General features: G+C 38.7%; 3 protein-coding genes across 3 annotated transcripts in view; 2 read left to right on the plus strand and 1 right to left on the minus strand.

Moving 5' to 3' along the window:
* The first annotated feature begins 71 nt into the window (after positions 1-71).
* Positions 72-11251, plus strand: fap (fibroblast activation protein, alpha). Its single transcript, XM_080785853.1, has 26 exons — positions 72-517; positions 754-835; positions 1335-1424; positions 2707-2801; positions 3231-3305; positions 3495-3547; positions 3656-3728; positions 4047-4167; positions 4257-4411; positions 4921-5018; positions 5126-5255; positions 5390-5428; positions 5515-5613; positions 5714-5784; positions 5873-5926; positions 6203-6327; positions 6523-6573; positions 8089-8187; positions 8291-8360; positions 8489-8683; positions 8813-8867; positions 9373-9472; positions 9605-9663; positions 9815-9887; positions 10007-10080; positions 10816-11251. Exons 1-26 carry the CDS (start codon positions 515-517, stop codon positions 10915-10917), a joined length of 2241 nt encoding a protein of 746 aa, XP_080641979.1. The 5' UTR covers positions 72-514; the 3' UTR covers positions 10918-11251.
* Positions 11252-12580: 1329 nt separating this feature from the next.
* Positions 12581-13774, plus strand: gcgb (glucagon b). Its single transcript, XM_080784988.1, has 3 exons — positions 12581-12697; positions 13180-13335; positions 13619-13774. Exons 1-3 carry the CDS (start codon positions 12603-12605, stop codon positions 13737-13739), a joined length of 372 nt encoding a protein of 123 aa, XP_080641114.1. The 5' UTR covers positions 12581-12602; the 3' UTR covers positions 13740-13774.
* A 3539-nt stretch (positions 13775-17313) lies between these two features.
* The window catches only part of slc4a10b (solute carrier family 4 member 10b), a 29843-nt gene continuing 24108 nt past the window's right edge, over positions 17314-23048 (minus strand). Inside the window, exons 20-26 of the mRNA XM_080784987.1 lie at positions 22632-22700; positions 21322-21495; positions 20316-20441; positions 19896-19960; positions 19173-19289; positions 18363-18503; positions 17314-17452 (exon numbers count right to left, since the gene is read on the minus strand). Of these exons, the coding sequence (XP_080641113.1) occupies positions 18497-18503; positions 19173-19289; positions 19896-19960; positions 20316-20441; positions 21322-21495; positions 22632-22700 (558 nt within the window). The 3' untranslated portion in view covers positions 17314-17452; positions 18363-18496. The remainder of the gene's footprint in view (positions 17453-18362; positions 18504-19172; positions 19290-19895; positions 19961-20315; positions 20442-21321; positions 21496-22631; positions 22701-23048) is intronic.

Consider the following 23048-nt stretch of genomic DNA (forward strand, 5'->3'; position numbering starts at 1 on the left):
ATGGGATGCATAGTGTATAAAGTGTTACAAAAGCACTAATTTGAGCCATAACCCCACCCAGCACATCAGTGGTCCCCAGGTAGCTCAGCCTCTGGTCCATAGGCATTCCTCGGACTGGAATTCCTCGGACTTTAGCCTACTGTATAGGTTGCCAGTGGGGAAAGCCACTTCCTAAATCATAGCAAGTTCAGCTCCCTGGAAAGTTGCATGCGGGCGGCTGACTCAACTCCGAGGAGGCACGCATCTCGGACTGGTATAAAGAAGTTCAGTTCCTGCATGCATCTTGCATTTTGCAATCATGTCGTGACTCGTGAGAAGTCCGTTTCAACTTGGAGTTCAGTTTGATGGCTCTTAAATTTGCATAATTTAGTTATAGATTTATAGTATACGAGTAGGCTATGTAAATTAGGCTGTTTGCTCAAGATTACAACTACCGTCAGCGATCGTAAAGGATTTTAAAAGACTGCGACCTTCACATCCATCGACGTTGAATGTCGGTCACTTCATAAGAATTATGGTCAGTAATCAAACTAACAGTCCGAAATGTGTTAAGTTATGTTATAACTAAAACCACAAATAAGTTATGTAATGGGGGGAGGGGGGAGAAAAGAAAACTTATACCTTGCAATATGCTAAATGCAATTTGGAAAGGAATTTTAATTCATAGCCTATAGTCTAATATAGGCCACTGTGTCTTGGCTGGTCCGGTCTAATTATCTTAGGCTATTGATGTGTCCCCCTCACCTTTCACAGGGCGGCAAGGTGCTTTGGGGGGTGGTCGGGGTGGCTGTCGTCATCACGTTAATAGCTGTTCCAATAGCAGTTCATCTCAACAGTAAGTTTTACACTAATTATTAGTTTTAATCTTCGCACTTTTAATAGGACACCATGTGTTATTTTGGATGGAGTTAGATTAATCCGTCGTATAAGGCTATTTTCCTGTACAATTACCTATACTTTGTTGAGTTTGCAAGTCTAAATGTCTTTATATCTAGCCTAGGCATGATATAGGCCACTTTTCATGTTTTATCAATAGCTAACCTACAAGTAGAAATAAAGAAGTTGGCCATGGTCACAATATTAGCCTATTGTTATTATTTTAATCTAGATGTAATGCATTTCAGTATGTTACGATAAACTTCAATAGGTAGATTATTCAAGTGGCGCCACCATGTGATTATATGTGGGACAGCATTATCTCATCATGGTCTATTCCATTTGCACTTTCTCTAAATTTGAAAGTATTAAAAATAGATGTAATAATAAACCTAACTATGCTTGTGAAAAGTGGTATGAAGTAAAACAACACATGCTGCATTATGTTTATATTTCAGGAGCTGGTGCAGACAAAAGGTCTTTCAACCTTACAGATTATTTCAACTACACCATTAGGTGGAGAGCCTACAACTTGCGATGGATATCAGGTACATTTTCAATCGAATCAATTATCTGTCTAGTGGTTCTCAAACATTTCTAATATAGCCTATTATGATATAGGCCATATATGGGCACATGCGGCCCTCACCTTCACTTAATGCAGCCCGAAGGTTAATATCGAAAAATACTGTAGGCCTACAGTATTATTGATTTGTTATAATTCCAAACAATGCAAACATGACCTGCTTTAATTACTTAAATCTATATTAGTAGCTTTTTCAACATCTATTTCATTCCCCAAAGTTAAACACATTATTGTAATATTCGTTGCTGTTGGGAGGAAACCTCCTAACTCAATTTGAGGTTTTTGATTTTTTTTGCTGCATAAATCAGTGCTATTGAACACCCTGTCTGTGTGTTGTTTCAAAAACGCTTTGGACAAAACCTCTTAACTCCATTGGACCCTCAAACTGTCTGCTAAAGCAACTAACGCCACCACCTCTTCCCCTGTCATGCAAGTAATTGACCATATATAAACTCACAACACCAACTTTGATGAGGCAGTTTTCTTTGTTTTTAAAATAAGGTTTTCTTAATTTTCTGAAAAATGTATAATTTTTATTTCCTGAAAAATTAACAATTTGGAGTTAACAGGTTTCTTCCCGACAGCGCGCACGCACGCACACACACACACACACACACACACACACACACACACACACACACACACACACACACACACACACACACACACACACACACACACACACACACACACACACACACACACACACACACACACACACACACACACACACACACACACACACACACGGGGGTGCTGAAGCGCCCTCAGCACTCCATTTCCTGTGCAGCTGGGTATCATTTCAGTATCATGGTCAATATCATGGGCAAGGTCATGTCAGTATATTGTGGTCAGTATCATGTCACATTGCAACCCTATCGCCAGGCTCAAACATGCAACAAATGATACCGACATGATGCCGTTAAGAAAAAAGGAATGTCTGCAAACAGTGAACTGCTCTACCGTCTTTTTTAAAATTTGAACCAGGTTTTGCCCATGTAGGGCTTCATCAAGTTCTAACATGATGCTGACCATGATATTGTCACACAGTACGTGCTTTTCGAGAGGAGTCTGATAGTCCTATCACTGTGTTAACAAGGTAGCATTACAATGTTACCATGACAGCCTGTGACAGACAGGGCTGTCTGTCAGGCCATATTATACTGCCAGCCATATTCCGCTGTCTTCCTCCTGGATGACAAAAACCTGAACGATAATTTAACTATTGGTCTTTGTCTCCACAGATAATGAATACCTGCATAAAAATGAAGAAGGATCCTTAATCCGCTACAATGTTGAAACTAAGGAAGAGGCCTTATTTTTGAGCAACACTACATTTGTAAGATATTTTTCAAATATAAACATTATAGTCACGAACACTCACGTCAAAGTACATTTAATCAAGCAGAACAACGAAGAACCATCTTAAGTCCATAGTCATTATCCATAATGTATACATTTTAGATAAGGGGTCAGGACAGATATGCCTTTTCGGGGAGTGGTCAGAATAAATGATGACTTGGATGGTTATTCGTCTCAACTGCTTATCGCTCCGCTCTTGGGATGGTTCCTAAATGTTGCATCTTGTTAAAGGACCACTTCACCACTTTTCAACCTATCTTCATACAACTGGTCCTCACTAATAATCATGCAAAAATTAGTGAGGACCGATTATATGAAGATAGGTTGAAAAGTGGTGAAATGGTCCTTTAAGCCCAATCAGGTAAACAACTGTATGCTACTGTTATTTTATGAATGTTTGCATTAGGACCAAGTGGACGCCACAGACTATATCCTTTCAGATGATCAAAAGTATGCCTGCTTAGAAAGCAACTACACAAAGGTGAGACAGACCAAAAAGCCACACAACATATTCCAGTATACCGATTTTCACATTAGTGAAAGTTTTCATATTGGATGAACTGTATATGTTATATTAGTTCTGATCTGATGAAATATAAAAGCAAAATAACAGCTTGTACAATTATTGCATAGAACTTCTGAATTACAATATTTGGTGGCAATCTAACAGAAATGGAGACATTCGTACACAGCATCTTACACCATCTATGATCTGGAACGTTCGTGAGTAGGCCTTTAAAAAATGTACTCTCTGATAAGTTGATACTCTTGTTTGGTAGGGTATTATGTATATGGGCATGACGCATTTCCAATTATTATTTTTTATCCTAGAACATTTGTTTCGCCTTTGAACATTCCAGAAGTTGTACAGTACTTTTCATGGGCATCAACAGGAAGCAAATTTGTGAGTGAAATTCTTTATAATCTCTTCAAACATATCTAGCCTTTTGGTACTGAACCATTACTAGTAGGGCTTTGATACTCTTAGCAGTTGCAACAATTACATGCAGGTACTGAAACATTCGAATAGGTTACAATATAATTGATAACATCGCATTACAGACACAAAATAAAGAACATTCCCTATAATCTGGTAATATACATTACTGTAGTTATATAGTGTATACTATGGTAGCAAAGTGGATACATATTTTAATATATTAATGTAACAATTGTGAAAAGAATAATCAAATTCAGTCCGTAACTGGAATGTCTTTTCTAGGCTTACATTTGGAATTTCAACATTTATTTGAAAACCAGTGTTACTGCTGAACCCATACAACTGACCCACAATGGAAAACAAAATCAAATTCAAAATGGCATCCCTGACTGGGTATATGAGGGTGAGTAACATCCTGCTTTAATGCTACATAGAGGACCATTCCAAGGATTGGTTCTGAAAATGTATTTTTTTTTCTTCAACCAATTTCAGAGGAGGTGTTCGCATCATCTGAGGCAATATGGTGGTCAACAAATGGGACGTTCTTGGCTTATGCAGAGTTCAATGATACAGACGTCCATACTGTAGAGTACTCCTTGTATGGTTCAGGGCAGTACCCTACAACAGAGGCTGTTCCATACCCAAAGGTGCTTTCACTTATTTCAGTCTCATCCATAGAATATTGTACTGTACAGTATATCAGCCATAACTTAGGAACATGAAATCAAATGCAAACGTTCATCTTAAATTAAATGCACAGGATTGTGCTGTGCATTATTTTACTTTATTATACTCAGGATTCACATGAAATATTGTGTGTCCGTTTGTTAATTTATTACCTGTGCCACATAATTCAATCTTTGATTGACCTGAAATGTATGTATTGTTTAGTTCTTCACAGGGTATCGTTTAACCACTGGAGCCCTTGCATCCATATTCTGAGGCTAATATAATTTAACAGAGAGCAATGGGCAAAAATCACTTATATAATTTCAAAGTGATGTTTTACAATATGAATTTCTTAGAGCCTAATCTGTATAAAAGTATAGATTACATAGATATTGTTTTTGATTCGTTTTTGATTAGATAATTACAATCAATGAAAAGTTAAATTTGGCTCTGGCTCTCCCGTAAAATAAAACTATGTGTGATCTAGGCTGGATCAACTATTCCTACGGTGAAACTCTTGGTCGTTGATACAACAAAACCGTCACAACGCACACAGGTGTTTGCACCAAAGTCCATTACTGCTGGGTCTGTATATTGTTTTATTTATCTGGCATCATTTACTTACATTATACTCCAGTGGACACACAAAAATAAGTCACTGATATGTCGCTTTGTTGTTTTTTTCTCCTCAGTGATTATTATTTGTGCTCAGTGACCTGGGTGACAGACCAGCGCCTCGCTGTGCAGTGGCTCACAAGGAAACAGAATTATGTGATTGTACAGATGTATGACTTTGCCGACAACAGCTGGACAGAAATGCAGGTACTTGTCACCTCAGATGTTCCTCAGGCAGAGATAATTTGAACTGAGATGAAAGTTTTTAGAAACCAAAATATTCTCAATACTGTAGATGGAATGGAAATGAGTGTCAACACAAATTAATGTATTTGTTACAGAAATTTGAGCAGACAAGCAAGACGGGCTGGGTCGGCCATGTAAGTTCTACTACAATAAGACATGGACATTATTAAAGTACAAGATTGTTCCCGTTTGTTATCCGTAAAATGTATGTTGTTTTCAGTACGTTCCACTGCCCCTTTTCTTTGCCGAGGATAAATTCAGCTTCTACAAGGTTATAAGTGACACACATGGCTACAAACACATTCATTATGTGAAGGATGTGAGTACAAGCAAGCAGCCTCAAACAAGAAATACTGTAGCTTGTATCATAATTTCAGGTATTTGTATACATTATTACACAGAGTGTCTGTTTTTTAAAGGGTACAGCGATGCCCATCACTTCAGGCAAATGGGAAGTCATCTACATATCCAAACTAACAGAAGACTCCATGTAAGTACACAGATGCAGTGATTGTATCAAATCCTATTTGTTACACGTCACACTAATATCTTCTAAAGACATCTTGACCTCTTCACAGATATTATGTAAGCAACGAGTACCAAGGAATACCAGGACAGAGACACCTTTACAAGTAAGGAAACCATATCTGTGTGATGTCAAGGTACACACACACACACACACACACACACACACACACACACACTATTCTCAGATCTACAAGCTCACAACGTGTTGCCGTGCAAGTACAGTACAGTACAGTAGGCTACAGTACAGTACTACGAAGAACAGTACAGTACAACAAGTTACAGTACAGTACAGTACCACCAGCACCACTCACTTTAGACAGGTCTGAATTTTCCTAGTGATGAGAAACACTGACAAGACATGCTGTTTGTTTGCTTATCAGGGTTATGATTGGAAACATTCCTTCGACCCCTCAGTGCCTTACCTGTGACCTGCATGAGGACAGGTGTCAGTTCTACACAGCTTATTTCAGCTATGATGCCTCCTACTACCGAATGGACTGCTATGGTAAGTTACCCCTCCAGTAAAGATCTCCTCATAAACACTGAATCATCCATGGCCAGTGTACAAGCAGAGCGGTGTGGTGGGCAATGAGAGGTATGAGTGATAACTCCCCTGTCCAAACTTGTCTCTTTGCTCACTGCCTAGATACATTAATCTGTGATCAACTGTTTGCGTATTCTCGGTTTCTGTTCTCAATAGGACCTGGAATGCCCCTTTTTACCATCCGTGACAACAGAGGATCAGGTGCAGGTACACAAATGTGACCTTCATTTCATATTAAACATAATTTACTCTAAATGTTTCTTAACCTTTTTTGGGTCAGTGCAGTGTCCCTGGCTATCCAATATCCAGGTCCCCCCCCCCCCAACTAAACATGATACTGAACATGATTCTGACAGGATACTGACCATGAAACTAACCATGATACTTACCATGATACTGACTGCAAAGTTGGCCGAGTGGCCAAGGCTCCAAAAAGTGACAGATTCCAGCAATAGAGTTTTATTTTCCCCCGCTGCAGTAGTATTTACAGTGGAAGGCCTAACAAAAAAACACTGAAGACTAAACTCACAAAAAGACAGATGAAACAAGCTAAGTTTAAAAAGCAAATTAGGAAACAAAAACCCAGAACTTAAGAAACTGTATGAGGCCAAAAACCCTACCAAAACAGGACCCCTAGCAGCTCTCCCTGGGTGTTACCTGCTTGTTGCCCAAGCACATACTGAACCTCAGCATCCTGCAGCCTCTTTTTTATACTAGGTGAGACCATACCAAGAACACAGAATGAATTGGTAACCACTTAACTCAAATAAGGCAAACCATGGCCCATAAGTTGATTTACACAATTATATACAGTTTTACTAAACCTATTCCAAATACATTTCATACCGGATCATTACCATAAGAGAACATATAACACAAGAGCTCTTGAAACATAAGACAGACACCCCTCCTGCTCTATAGCACTTGGTACTTTCCCCCACTCAATCAAGAGGATCACCATGCAGGCAGTACTGCAGGGGAGCCAGGTGCCACACAATTCCCAATCAACAGAAATGCTGTTAAAACCCATGCACCATCTTTGTGTCCTTTTATAATTCATGTTTTTACAAATAATAAAATAAGAATAACATGCAACACTAATGTCCAGTCACACAGTCCTCCAAGCCGGCTTGCTGTTATGGAAGCAGCTGTGTAGTAGTATATGCCTGTTTGTTCCTCTTTAGTACCGTGACACTGACCATGATACTAAACATGGTACTGACATGACACTGACACCTCATAAATACATATTGCTTCCAGCTCCACCCGAAACTTCTCGGTAGAGAAACACTAATCTACTCGATTTCTTGCTATCTGTGCTATCTCATATAGATCAGTCTTTTTTCTCTTTTATTCTTTTCCCCTCCTCCTTCTTTTACATTTTATTGATACTTTATGCTATAACAGAAATATACAGTACAAGCAAGCACTGCTAGCTTCTACCATAATTACATTATTTAATCCAGGGATTCTCAACCCCTCTGGAGGTTGAACATTTATTGTAACTACTTTCTCCATTAGGAATTTGTATGAGTTTAATATTGTATTGCCAATTGTTTGTAACCGCTTAAGAAAAGCAATAAGCCATACGAGGTCCATGGGTACCTTGTATTTTATAATATCTGAGAGGGTTGGAGACACTCCGCAGCGCGTTGTGTCTCACCACGCCTGCAGCCATTATAAAATACAAGGTAACTTAGGTGTTTTTGTTTAACATTTCAGATCTCACAGTTCTCCAAGACAACAAAGAGCTGGAAAGTGTTCTGAGTCAGTTTCATATGCCAACTATGCAACGCGGAACCTTAAGGATTGCAGGTTTCGGTGAGACAATTTTTTTTTTACTGTTTGAATCAAGATGAATTTTAAGTTACTGGAAATATCCAACTGGTTGTTGTTCAACAATTCCTATCCTGCATCCCAACAGACCTTTGGTATCAGATGATGTTGCCTCCGAATTTCAAAAAAACTAAAAAGTACCCCCTTCTGATTGATGTGTAAGTAAACCTTTATAATATTGAGAGACACCATTTTACTCGCTTCTCAACACCATGTCACAATTCAATTCAATTGACCATTCATTGACCATGCATTCTGGATAACGCACTGCTTTCATCATGTGTAGGTATGGTGGTCCTTGTAGTCAGAGGGTGGACTTTCGTTATAGGCTGAATTGGGGTTCCTACCTCTCCAGTACAGAGGGCATCATTGTTGCCAGTTTTGACGGTAGAGGGAGCGGTTACCAAGGTGACAAGATCATGCACTCTATCTACCAACGCCTTGGCACGTACGAAGTGGAGGATCAAATAACAGCTGTGAGGTAACAGGCATTTGAACGTCCATGTCAAACACCTGTTTGTCATAAGACATTAGAGGATGGAAGCATAGTTGTTGTCACAAAGGTTTATTACAGTAATTTCATTATATTCCTGTGTTGTTTCACCACTAGGAAATTCATCGATATGGGTTTTATAGACCAAAACAGAATAGCTATATGGGGCTGGGTAAGTTGAATACTCACTGTTGAATACTCACAATACTGTCCCATTGCGCTCTGTATTACTTAGCCTCAATATATATTGTCGCTGTTGGCAGAAACCTTTTATCTCCAAAATATGACTTTTCAGGAAATGTTGTCCAATAAACATTTAGTGTGCAGACTTAATTATGAGATCATTAAATATGTATAAAATCCACAGACAGACTCGACTAACATTTTTCATAACTAATATATTGATATTTGGCCATATCAATTATAAAACCTTTTTAAATTGTTAAAAAACGTACCTCAGTACTATTTATAGAATAGTAGGTGCACAAGTCAGCAACACATTGTGAGGTTGTAGAACAGCTATTCGCACTACCTTTGTGCGACACTGTCATACAATGAAGTATAATAGGGTATGCATTTATTAAAAAACACAAAGACACAAATTGCATGACAGCGACAGTACTCTTGTTTAACAATGTTGATTAAAGCATGAATTGATTGAATCATATGATTTCCAGTCATATGGTGGCTATGTTGCGTCCATGGCCTTGGGAGCAGGAACTGGACTTTTTAAGTGTGGGATAGCAGTAGCTCCAGTATCCAAGTGGGAGTACTATGGTAGGTGGGAAGTCACCATCTACAGTATAAATGCTTAAAAACTGTGGTTTAATTCAACTGTTGAACTACTTTTTGCTTATTGTCCTGTTATCATTGTAAAAAAAAAAGGACAAACTGTATTTTCTTTTGCAGATGCAGTTTATACCGAACGATACATGAGTACGCCCACAGAGAATTCCGATGCTTACAAGGTAGACGAGAAACACTGTACTTGATCACAAATAACATGGTAAAATGTCATGAAATGTTATTTCAGTCTGTCAAAGTAACCATTTTATAACAAACTAAATGTTTATTTTAGAAACACAGCTACATTTTTCTTTGTCATTTTTCATTCAACAGAACTCCACAGTGACGAGCAGAGCAAAGAATTTCAAGTCAGTGGATTATCTGTTGATTCATGGAACTGCTGATGGTATGTTGAAATAGTGGATGTACTAGTCCTTCCTAGTTCCTGGAAACATTAACATTTTGACAAATGGATGAGCTTTCATGTTCTAACCACATCATCGAAAAACACTTTATTTCCTGTAGACAATGTGCATTTCCAGCAAGCAGCACAAATCTCTAAAGCTCTGGTTGAGCAGCAAGTGGACTTTGAGGCAATGGTAAATATTGGCTCAGCGAGATGCACTCATATTGGCCTTGAAGGTGTTGATTGGAAAAACAGTGAAATGGACAAAACAGCACTCTTCCAGCAATGAATCTACTGTGCATAATACTCCACACTCAGTGCACTGTGTAATATCGATGACCTTTTAAAGGTCACTTCAGGTATAGTGCGTCGCAGTCCCCGACGACAGGCCCGGAAGAGAATTCCTCATTAATTTTCCCCATAGATGTTTCAAAAAGTATTTATATAATTATTTGATCGGCACAAAACATTGTGTTTATTGTCATGATTTGTCACAACAAGAGTTGGCTTTGTCCGAGGTCTTTAAATAAATACTTTTTGAAATGTCTATGGGAAAAATGAATGGCGACTGTCGTCGTCATGAAAGGGGACGGGACTGCGACACTCTATAGTCATTAAGAGATAAGATAAGATGAGATTGGCCCGGGCTGCTGCTGGCATAGCGGTCTGGGCACCTAGGCTGAAAATGCAGCCTGACAGCGTGTCGCAGGTTCGAATCCTTTGCTGCATGTCAGTCCACATCTCTCTCCCCGTTTCCTGTTAGTCTACTGTCCTATAAATAAAGGCCCCAAATCAAATCTTTTCCGAATCAGTGAATCAGTTTATCAGTTAATCAGTGAGAGAAAACATGGTTAAATGTATAGGGGTGAGGTACTGTACAGCATTTTGTAAGAATCTCTAATCTAAAGAAATGTTTGGCTCATTGCAGTGGTATGCTGACAAGGACCATGGTCTTGGGGGATCAGCCTTAAAGCACGTCTACACCCACATGAGTCACTTCCTGCAGAAATGCCTCGTCAATCCCAAGTAGATGTGAAGACAGCGATAGCATTTATACCGTACTGTGCACTGCCTCTATACTAGTTTTGTTCTTTTTTTATATATCTTTTTGAGTGCAGGGGTCCATTAGACTTCAGTCTGTACATTTCTTGTAGAGGTTATGTATATTCAAATTGATTGTACTAGTCTGTAAGTTAACATTAATTTTGTACTTTATATGGAATGTTCGATCAAGTGTGTGTGTGTGTGTGTGTGTGTGTGTGTGTGTGTGTGTGTGTGTGTGTGTGTGTGCGTGCGTGCGTGTGTGCGTGCGTGCGTGCGTGCGTGCATGCATGTACAGTATGTATGTATGTATGTATATTCAACACCATTGAATACATTTATGTCTGTAAACATTTTAAGTGAACATGGCCTGTGTGATCTAGTTTGAGCATACTGTTTGTGAAATTATATGGCACTGAATTAGATGTTAGAGGATATCAATTGTGGTCAAATTAAACTACAGTATAAGGAAATATATGTATAATTAAAACGTTTACAGACAAAGAAGTGTCTATAAACACAAAAAGGTGTTGTGTTTTACAAGTAAAATAAATTGTTTTTTATGCAAATGAAATTGTCTCTTATTTACTGCATAAACATACAGTACTAGTGCAGACTAGTGGCAATGTATGGAGTAACCATATGAATCTGTTCATGACAATGAACAGTGAACACTAGCGTCACTATTCTTGTCAAAATAGGTAAAATAGGAGATCTACAAGTATAGAATGTGTTGCATTGAGAGTGGTTAATAAATAATCATATTATTACCTCATGGCATGCAGCATATAATTCTCATAGATAATAATTTTATAATGCATAATAACTTATAATGAATTATAGTGTAATTATACATGGCTACATATAAGTGGTCATTTGGAGTTTTAAATAAAGTAAGGACACTCCTAGAGAGAAGAAAGTAGTATTATCTTCCAATTTCAAGTACATTGTGAATAGAGGTAACTGGGTAAGTACAAGCTAGTAAATGTTCTATCTCTGAGAGACTGTTAATCTGAAGACAAGCAAATCACTTGGATTTATTTGTCAGGGTAGAGGTCATGTTTGATTTCAACCTCAAGTAACAGCTTTTACCTTTCAGACCTTTTTTTAACAAAGTCAAATGCAGTTTGTGGACTGAGGTGGAAGCTGACTAATGGATTGAGAGTAACAGATGATATGTAGAGTGGAAGGGGGGAGGTGGGGGGGTAGGATGGGGGGTACCACTTGGGATTCTGCCACCCAGCTCAACTATATAAGGCTCACCAGACCAAGAAGGGACCATGATTAAGCCAGGGACGACAAGCGCACCAAGATCTCCGTATACGCACCTTGGCATCCCATTTTCCTGCAAGCTTTACCACAACGGAGCCCCAGGTGAGAATCTTCAAACGCCTTTTCCTCACCATCGTTCAGCCGCATCTGGGTACAATTTAAACACTTTAAACTCTGTTACTTGGACCTCTTTTTTCTGTCTACACCAAATCTTCCAAAATAGCCAATATACAAAGCTCACAACACGTCGCACACATGCGTGGTGCGTTGTGAGCTTGTAGATCTGCTACTTTTGGATAGTGTTCCTCACCCAGAACATGGATGCTGGGGTTCAAGCAGTTAATATGCCTGGATTGTCACCTGCCCTCTCTTCCGTTTGTTGGTTCTCCAGAAGCCCAGACAATGAACAGCGCTCACTCTTTAGCCGGACTCTTGCTGCTCATCATCATCCAGAGCAGCTGGCAAGTCCCAGACCAGGACACAGACGAGAACTCCAGGTAAGACCTTCCAGTCCGCTTTCTGCCATTCACATTCACACTGTAGACCTGGAACTCTGGAACTTAAGTCTTATTCTCAGAGGTTACTTACTGTAAAATGATACAAAATCAAATAGATTTACTGTAAAAGTAGAATATAATAATTGCTTGAGTAAGAGTAAGAAAGTATTTTGTGAAAAGATAACTCAAGCACAGAGTTACTTCATATGATCTAATTTGTTTAATTAATCAGAATGTAACAGAAAAAAATTATAAGTGCTTGTCCATAAGAAATAAAAAACAATTGGTTGAAGTCTCTGTGAGAGAATAAAACAGAGAATGCACATAAGTCAAAGTGAAAAGGATGTTACATTAAAACGTTCACCTATTCACTGGTGTGTGTGTGTGTGTGTGTGTGTGTGTGTGTGTGTGTGTGTGTGTGTGTGTGTGTGTGTGTGTGTGCTTGCGTGCGTACGTACGTGCATGTGTGTGTTCATTTGTAGCCTATTGACAGATGACTCTATGTTCAGCGATCCCAGAGACCCGTCAAACATGAAGAGACATTCAGAAGGAACGTTCTCCAACGATTACAGTAAATACCTGGAGACGAGGCGAGCACAAGACTTTGTACAGTGGCTTAAAAACTCAAAAAGAAACGGGTAGGTGTGCATTATTATTTTTGACTTAGCCTTCTACAAAACAAAATCCTCAGTGTTCATTTAACTAAAGTAAACTAAAGTAAAAAAATATGGTTAAGGTTCCAGCAGAAAAAATGACAATGAGGATTGTGCTGCACTGTAAAGCATCTTCAATATTATGAACGTAACACCATTAACACTGTTGCGTTGCTTAATAACTTGTTTCTCTTGTTTTTTGTGTGTTATAGAATAAAGAGTAACATTGTACCTTAAACATATATCTATGTCTCGGCTGCTTTCACAGTGGTCCCACTAGACGCCACGCAGATGGCACCTACACCAGTGATGTCAGCTCTTACCTGCAGGATCAGGCAGCCAAGGAGTTTGTGTCCTGGCTGAAGACCGGCCGGGGCAGACGAGAGTAGAATCCACGAGATTCAACAATGAACCACTCACTGTCTCCTTCCTGACACGTCCAAAAGAATAAAACAAATCATTTTACACCCAGTCTGTGCCATTCTATGTTTTACAATCTGTACTTTGATTGAATATTTTATAAGACAACATATAAATGCAAACAACACATTGTACAGTCAAGCATCCTGTCCAAAAGGATTTCACAGAAGAAAGACCATGTTTCCCTTCGGGTCCCATACACTCACACACAATCATGACATGTCCTTTTCTCTGGTCATGCTATTAAAAGTCCACTCTCATAATAATAAGGTCTTTGTTAGTCCTCACTGAAGGAAGTATTGCCCACTAAAATGGAATCCTTTAAATCGTATAACAGACACTGTGTGAATAAGAATCCAACTTACATCATTACTGGATTGTGTAAATGATTTTATTCTTCATACAAAGTATATATTTAATTTAAATTTTCTTATGCTGATAGCAATCATTGCTATAGTGTTTTGTTTGCAAAGCCGGTCTCCTTGGCTTTTCATCTCTTTTAGTGAAGAGAAAATACATTTTCAGGTGGGATGCCAATTTATTCCAATCAGCTTCATCAGCTTCAGTTTTATAGTGTTTAAGTCCCAATTTAGTCGGCAAATGACTTTTTTCCCCTTCCAATTTCATCCTGTATCCTGTAGTGTGCTGTATGAGCCCTCTCCCATGATTGGATAAAATTGGTATCCTGACCTGAAAATGTATTTTCTTACCAAAGAGCTGGAGAGACACTGTTACGGAGGAAACACTATAGCAATGATTACTATAGAGCTATTTAACAGTTATACAACAATTAAAATAAATGCAGTACCTTCATCGCTGCATGCTATACACTTGCTATACACATGCTATACACATTAGTAATGTTTTTACCTATCTGTGCAAGCATGTGAATACTGGATAGACGGCAAATACAGTAGCTGCATTTATGGTTGGGTTTAAAATAGCATACATTATGCTGCAAAACACTATGGTGTGTAGTTGAAATTCCTACTACATGAGAATTAAATACCGGTGTGCAAAATCACTGCCTACATTTTACTGTGTACACCATATGGTGCTTCCACATGAGCTGTAATAGCAACTTAAGACCTTGAAAATGGGTGACTCAAGACCAGGGGCTGGCAGTAGCCTACACCACACACAGGATATTAGTGTCCTTTCAAATGAATCAAACTAAACTGGCATATTACCACTTGGATGGTTCAATCCATTAGTGTTAGGTCTTAAGAAAGTCATTTTCAGGGATAGCCCATCTGTCATGACAGACAATCAGCCCAATTAATCACCGCCGTTAACTGCTGCAACAGAGCGTATATAGGCTACCTCAACAACAGACCAGACCACCTCCACATGACGATTTAATAGAATAACTCTGTTTGAAGAGGCCACGTCACTCTCCAGGGACAAAAAAATAAATAAAATAAAACGTTTGGGATTTAAGTCAGGTAACGGCATGGTGTGTCTCACCTGTCAACTGTATAGGCTATTACAGAAAGATTTCCAATGAAGCAGCACTGACAGCCCAGCTGAGGAGACATTAGTTAACGGAGAGGGAGAAAGAAATCATGTCAATCAACATGGATGTGTTGGGATCACTGATTAGGTCAACGCTGTTCAGGTCTTCCTGGCATAGAGACAAAACAATAATTCACATGAGCCAGCTACTTGACATGCCTTGGGACACGGTACCTCTCCGAGCTGTCATCCATAGTGCATCAAACCATCTGTTGATTACAAAAAACCCTGCCCACTCAAATCTATTTATAGGCTAAATCTCAGAGGGTCATATGATGGGCATTTATCCTCAGCAAATCCTGTCTCTTTAGTCCCATACTAAACAGTGTGCGTGTGTGTGAACTGTGAACATTCATCTAATAATTTATCGGCACCTCAGAGTTGTGAATTGTTCTTAAGTAAATGTATAGGCCTTATGGACACTGTAAAAACATACTTAATCACTGATGTGTGCTTTATTGAAAGTATGATCATGACAGGGGGTACATAAGAGTACTCAGAACATAATATATTTGTATTCCGTAAAATGTTAATTTTAATATTCTTTATTGGTTTTTAAATTTCTCACGTACAGTTAGATACTTTAAAAAACCTTTACAAAAGACATACTTTATCAAACTGACAGGCAGACAAAACAAATAAACATTGGGACGGGGGTCCTCCAGTTCATCTATGCCATCATCCACAGTTCCACACCATACCGTAAGAAGCAAAACAAAAAGAAAAGCAAGCAATTGGAAAGCAAACCAAGACAGCCACAGTATTGCCCATGCCTCGAGCCCATTCACATGTAGACATACATTTTGTTTTTCTTTTTCATATCCTAGGTCTGTCCAATCGATGGGGCATTGCATTGGGCCTTTAGAAGGATCCAAGAAATTTCATCAGGAAAATAGAGTCTTTCATGGGGTAGCACACCGAAGATCTCTCTATAGTCTATACCACATTTGTACAGTTGGAGGCTTATCCTTAATCCAGTTTATCAGAATGCATTTCCGGGCTGAAAGTAGAAGTTTATCAAATAGTTTGAATTGTAAGGGTGTCAAATTAATTAATTTTGACGGGAGTCCCAGACTTGACCCCAGAACCTATACACTTGCATTCCCAAAAGTAGTGATAGTAGGTACCCAGATCTGTTTGACATTTCGAAAATAAAGGAGATTAGTGTCCCAATTCTGGGCAAGTAATGTACATTGGCTATTTGGCAAAGACATACAGTATGTGCAGAGGGAAAGGGGGGGTCCAAAAACTTGAGACCCTGGTCAACAAAGTATATATAGGGTTTAAGTGGTTAAATCTAATTAATAATATTTCTATGGACATGTGATGATGAATGAACATACAACATACAACATGGTTAGAGCTTTCATTTCACACATTTCCTTGGAAACAGAATATTAAAGGTGCCTTACACAAAGTGTTTTTATTTTATTAATTTTTTTAAACAAAGAGTTCATTGTTAAAAGGTTAAAGCTCTATACTCTAGTAATCATTGTTTAACACTAGTGTTTATTCAGTAGCAGATGTCTTCCTAGCTGTCTCTCCAGATCTTTAATCAACAGAAAATAGTTTTTCAGGTGTCTAACCAATTTCATCCAATCAGGAGAGAGTACCCATTTATCAGCTTTAATTTGATAGTGTTCCAGTTTTAATTTGGTATCAGAGTCTAAATGTATTATTTATAACATGAGGATCTTTCTCATAATAATCACTGCCTGTTGCCTATGCAGTTTGTGTGTCAGTCAATCAATCAATCAATCATTGGCCCGGCCGGACGGTTAACTCAACCGTCCGGGCACCAGGCTGCTGATCCAGCCTGATGGCGTGCCGCGGGTTCGACTCCCGATCCCGACGGCCTTTGCCGCGTGTCTTCCCCCCATCCCTCTCCCCATTTCCTGTCAGCCTACTTTCAACCTATCAATAAAGGCAGAAAAAGCCAATACATATAAATAGATTTGAAAACAAAATACCTTAAAAATAGTTTCATTGCTTGACTGCCAGTAAATCTAACACGTTTATAAATTAACACATTGAACAGAGCAAATGTTTTGTATACTATTACAGATTTAACATTGAAAGCACAAGGAAAGAAAATATGGCATCTGAATTAAACAAGAAGGAGCAGAACAATAATTCACAGATCAAATAAATACTGTATGATTATTCACTTAGGTCGCATTCTCACCAGAGAGCTTTCCTGCGATTAAAACGAATCCTGCTGCGCATTTTCAGAAAGTGCGCTTCGTTTGGCAGGTGTGAAGGCTCTTTCGAATCCTAATGCGCAGCAAAGAACCGCATTTTACTCCGAGCAAAAACGGGGGTTTCGCTTCGCTTCCAATCGCGCTTGACTACGATTCGGTGCAGGTGTGAATGCAATCCGCAGCAAATAAAGGAAATGAAGCAAACAATGTGGCGGGTGAGGAGCTGAACACAGTTGGAGACGGAGAAGGCATATTTTACGCAGCGCAAAGATGTCCCGTTACCGTGGATAGACGTGGTCGAATGAGGAGAGTGGAGACTGAAGCCCTGATCGAAATGAGGACGAGTACATTAATCAATTGCTTAAAAAAACACAAACACTGCAGTGCAGTGTAATAGTATTATAGCCTACAGAATATTCTGTCTGTCTGTGCGTGCCGTAAACATGGAGTGCTGTCAATGTGTGGGGACTAGTGGGGAGTAGGAACTTTCATCTCGATAAACTTGTAAACATTTTGCGCTGCTGTCTGTTATATCAGTGCGCTCAGCGCTGTGCCTCCATGCCCAAAAGAACAGTGCGTGGCTGCGTGCTTATAGTGAGAGAGCGAGAGAGAGGGGGGGGGGGGGGGCAGTCCCAGACGGCACGACACATAATTATGCACTTTATGAGTATAATTTTATCACCATAGATTTATCATTTCACTGTGTAGGCTAGTTTATGAATGGAACACATTGATAAAGGTCCCCCCCTGCTGCGTTTCCAATTGCTGCGGATCATGACAGTTTGAAGGCAAACCGTAGCCAATTAAATATGCAAGAATCCCATTTCTCCGCCCATACGCATTCGAGTCTACCGAAGTATTAGGTGAGAATGCGACCTTACACACAAAGAAACACCTCAAAGGATTGTGGAATTGAAGCACACAACACTGGTTCCTTGAAGAACACACTGAAGGGAGAACATCCAAGACTCACTGGCAATCTCAAACTGTCCATGGCCTCCTCATACCATTCAATAACTGTGAACAGAACAGAAAAATGCATAGCATATTTCATGTTCAGAAATTCAGATAACAGGCCAACATAATGATGAAGAATGCCCAGATCAATCACTGGACAACAGTAATGGGTTTTCAATGATCCACCCTGATTGTCTGTGGACAATGGACATACGTGTACTATAGCTCGTTCTTATAGCGTACTTATTATTAGCCTACATTTTTTTTAATCGATTTGATGTATTACCATGTGTTGTTCTTGCTTACTGTAAATTGCTCTTGATTAAGAGTGTCTGCTCTTAATCCGTTTTAAGCAATGGGCTCTGGTTCATGTAAAGAAGGATAAAAGGTCGGGAGGTTCAATAATCAAGATACGTAGATACGGAATAGAATGTGAATACATTGACATTGATACATTGGCCTCTCGTCTGTTACTTATTGTTCTTATCATGTGATACTCTTGTGATACTATACATTGTGAATACTCTCTTGTACTTTTTATATTCATATACTTTTTCTGATTGCAATTTTGCGCTGTTCTTTCTTGTGATACTATACCTTGTACAATGCTGCTATTGTGTATTGTCTGGGGGCGTTTTAAAAACGTTGATGTACTACTGCACTTTTGCCCAAGACAAATTTCCCCTTGTGGGACAATTAAGTATATCTCATCTCATCTCACATCCTTACCACAATTTTGAGGGGTCTTGTTGATTTACGGCATACTCATAGCTAGTGTTGTACCAAGCACTCCCAAAAGCACTTTTGGACATTTCGTCTGTGATGTTGATGATGGGGGTTGTACCCCTGTTAACAGAACAAGAACATATTTGACTGTAGAGGGGAGATGTTTTCATTATCGAGAACATTATCGTTTCTCATAATGTACTGTATGTATATATTACATACTGTTAACTTTAACATACACACCACCTGTTGTCTGCATCTTCACAAGCTTTCTGTGACATTTCATTGTAATGTTATATTTTGTTGTTTTTACATTAAGTTCAGTATTGATAAGTTATTTTACAATAAGTTCTGAAGTTCTATGTACACTTTCACCTTAAAGGGAGCCCCATTTTCAACCCATCTTCATACAGTATATTGGTCCATCAAAAATAATATTCAAATGGTATTCCAGATCAGATACCATTTCCGTCTACTCTGTCTCAGAGGACTGTGACAGTTCAGAGACTTGCCTACCAGTGACATCATCTAGAGCTGCTAATTTCGACATGCGACACCGGTGCACAACTAAATCTAATTCATACTAAATGGTTTTAACAAACAGAAAATGAAAGGATCGAAACCTCCTTCTATGCCCATAGCACATTCTGTTTTGTGTACTGCTCCAATGGGCAAAGGACATAACATACTGTAAACATTTCACTTGTATGACGGATAGTAGCTTACGTGTACCCTTGGAGTGGCATTTGCTCTCTGCCATCATCCTCTCCCAGAATGCTCTGTGTCTCCTCCTTAAGAATGTAGCAAACACAGTCAGAGCTAATGAGAACACTGATGAATCTTTGTTGTTAACATTTGTATGAGGCTGTGTCCACTGTAAGCTAATTGTAAAATAGCAAGAATGAATGACTTTGTATTACTAAAGCATAACAGCAGCTCGTTAGCAATTTTATGACGACTTCAAGTGGCAGCATGAATCCAATGTGAACCAATAGATAATTTTACAAGAATGATTTAAAAGTGCGCGATCAGAGTAAATAGTATGAACTCTAATAAACAAACAGGGTAAATAGTAATTAAAGTGCAAAGAGAACAGTGTAGTGTTTCATAGGCAATTATGTCTATTTTGAACTGTAACAAGGATACCTCTTTAACAGCATCCTCCAGCTTCTTCTTCTTCTTGCTTTCTGGCATGAGGTCATCCAGCCAACTCAGGTCTCTACTGGTGAAGAAACAGTCCATCAGCTTCCTAATGAAGACCAGAGCCAACACCTGCAGGGCAATCAGACACAACAAGACATTAGAATAATAGCAATTCCTGTGTGTGGCAACATCAGGTGCCAATTGCCTAAACTGTAGTCCATGGGCGCTACTCTCCCTCTGCCAACCTGGGGAGAGCGTCGAACATGAGTTATGGACACTGGAGAGAACACGCCCACAGCATCCCCAGCAGGAATTGACACTTCGCACCGTGTTCTGAGCTTGCAGATTGGCTATTTTCACAATTTCTTAAACATTTGTTTTCTAATTAATGGAATATCATAGATTTTTTTCAATATATTTATCAAATTAAAAAACGAATTAAAAAAGTTTTCAACTCGATGAATTGTGTCCTTTTTTTCCTTTCGTTTTTGGTTTTTTTTAAAAAGGAAAAAAATTAGGAAACTAAATATATTAACTCGCGACCCACAAAAAAACTCACTGTTTGGGAAACATTGGTCTATACAGTGTAAGAACTATGCTACTGTCTCAAGATTAATGGACAAACTAGTCTGCAATTGCTTCTAGTCAAGTTGAATATGGCAGGGTCAGGTGAAATTTATCACGTTATAATGTCTAAATTAATCATTGATTGAATATTAATTATTCTAAGCCAACCTTCAGTGTCTTCAACGATCAGTGTATGATTCAAGCCTGCTTACAAGATTACACGTGTTCAACATTTGTAGTGGAAGCTATTTGACTTATTTTTGGGAAGAAGATGTGCCAGAATAAGCACTAAGCAGTAATGACTTTTACTGAATTTTGTAATGGTATTTTGAAGACACTTTCATGTAGGATTATAAACTCTGTTTTACTTTTGTGGAACTGTCCCAAATCAGCATCAGAATCACAACACTGAATTATAGGGATGTATACAGTAGTGACATACCATCATGGGGAAGACAATGGCATATTTGGACGTTTTAATGACCCACAGCATGATCAGACAAGTGAGCTGGATGATAGTGAAGAGATGGACCTTCCGCAGAGGGACATAACGCAGGTAGATGAAGTCTGGCTGGTGCTTTCCTGGCATGCCAAACAGCCTCAGACGGTCAAATAACTGCAGAGAATGAATGAAATGAATGCAATACACTTTTGAACAACTGCAATCAAAGGCATACTGCATGAGATATCCAGCAAAACCAAATCTTATTCTGAAAACAATTGATAATATTATAGGAAATATATAAAACTGTGAATTCCACAAATCTAAGATGAACGTACTATTTGGTGATGGTGAAAATGAAACATAAGCCCTTGGATAACACATTTATATAGTGAAAACTACTGTATACATTTTAGTGCATGACTACGGTATATCCTTTTCCAGAATGGTACTGACGTTTTGCTGAATTAAATACATTTCTATAAAACTAAATAGCAAAATGTTAATATATATGTATATGGATTGATAAAATAACCTCAAATTTGCCTCTGAACAACATGGCAAATACCAAAGGGTTAAATATGAGATTTTCACTTTGTCATACGTAGGAATGGAGCTTGATAACCAATACCCGAAAAAATCAGATAAGCTTATTGAGTACCCATTAGCAATAAGCTTTGAGCTTATCACGCCTGTTATCGAGCATAGCAGCCCATAACATCATGTTTAAACAATCAAGACAAGAGGCGATCAAGAAATACATATAATCATCCATGCTGGCACAAACATGTCGGTTTAAAAGTGTATTGATAACTGCCAACCAGCGCTGTCCGGGTAAAAAAAAATACGCTTTTAAAGTGACGGTACACATTAACCGTTTCTTTAATATTAGTTTATTAGTAAAATAAAAGGTCAATTGCTTTCCATCCGTTAGAAAAGTACTGTATTTGCAGGCCCTAGTAAAAGATGGTTCTTTTCAGAATTTATTGTCTCCCGTCTTTCCACAAAATAGAAAATGCTAGTGGGCTCGATAAGAACCCGGGATCGATAAGCCTGATCGATAAGGTGCTCGTTATCAATAACAATTAACGAGCTCCATCCACATACGACACTAAAACACTGTTGTGCACCAAAAGTAGTTGACCTACAAGCTCACTCGTTGCATCACAATGCATCGTGAGCTTGTACAGTAGATCGACAATTTTCAGCACGAGACTTATAGGATGGAATATGAGGACGTAAACATGATATCCTAGGATTTATAAAACCAAAGTTGTGGCTTCATAAAAAATCTTACTGAATCAATTTACCTGTATTCCTTTGAGAGAAGATGCTCCCATGTACAGGAACACTCCATACAAAACAGGCATTGGAATTAACTAAAAATGACAACAGATGTTATTCAATAACACTATATATATTTCGGGAAATCAAAGGAGACCAGTAGAACAGGTTGCAATGGAAGATGAGTAACCTTCTGTGTAAAAAAACAAACAAGGGGAATGTATAATATGCTAGCACAGAATGAACTGTATGATCCAACTGGAATACACTCTCACATACTGTGCCATAACATTGTTCATGAAACAGGTTAGTCCAATCACACTGATTGGTTGATAGGTGTGGAATAAGAACCATATCATGACCATGACATCTGCCTTTGTACAATTTGATGTCATGCCACAGCTGCAGGCATGAGACGGCAGGCGCCAGGTTGCAGCATACAG

This window comes from Protomyctophum bolini (genome assembly GCF_963924005.1).
Source record: "Protomyctophum bolini genome assembly, chromosome: 16".
Lineage (NCBI taxonomy): Eukaryota > Metazoa > Chordata > Actinopteri > Myctophiformes > Myctophidae > Protomyctophum > Protomyctophum bolini.

Coding starts and splice junctions, on each gene's coding strand:
- fap (XM_080785853.1), top strand. Junction 3,548..3,655: donor ATCTATGATCTGGAACGTTC/GTGAGTAGGCCT, acceptor TTTTTATCCTAG/AACATTTGTTTCGCCTTTGA. Junction 5,785..5,872: donor AAACTAACAGAAGACTCCAT/GTAAGTACACAG, acceptor ACCTCTTCACAG/ATATTATGTAAGCAACGAGT.
- gcgb (XM_080784988.1), top strand. CDS start 12,603: ATGAACAGCGCTCACTCTTTAGCCGGACTCTTGCTGCTCATCATCATC. Junction 12,698..13,179: donor GACACAGACGAGAACTCCAG/GTAAGACCTTCC, acceptor GTTCATTTGTAG/CCTATTGACAGATGACTCTA. Junction 13,336..13,618: donor AAAAACTCAAAAAGAAACGG/GTAGGTGTGCAT, acceptor CTGCTTTCACAG/TGGTCCCACTAGACGCCACG.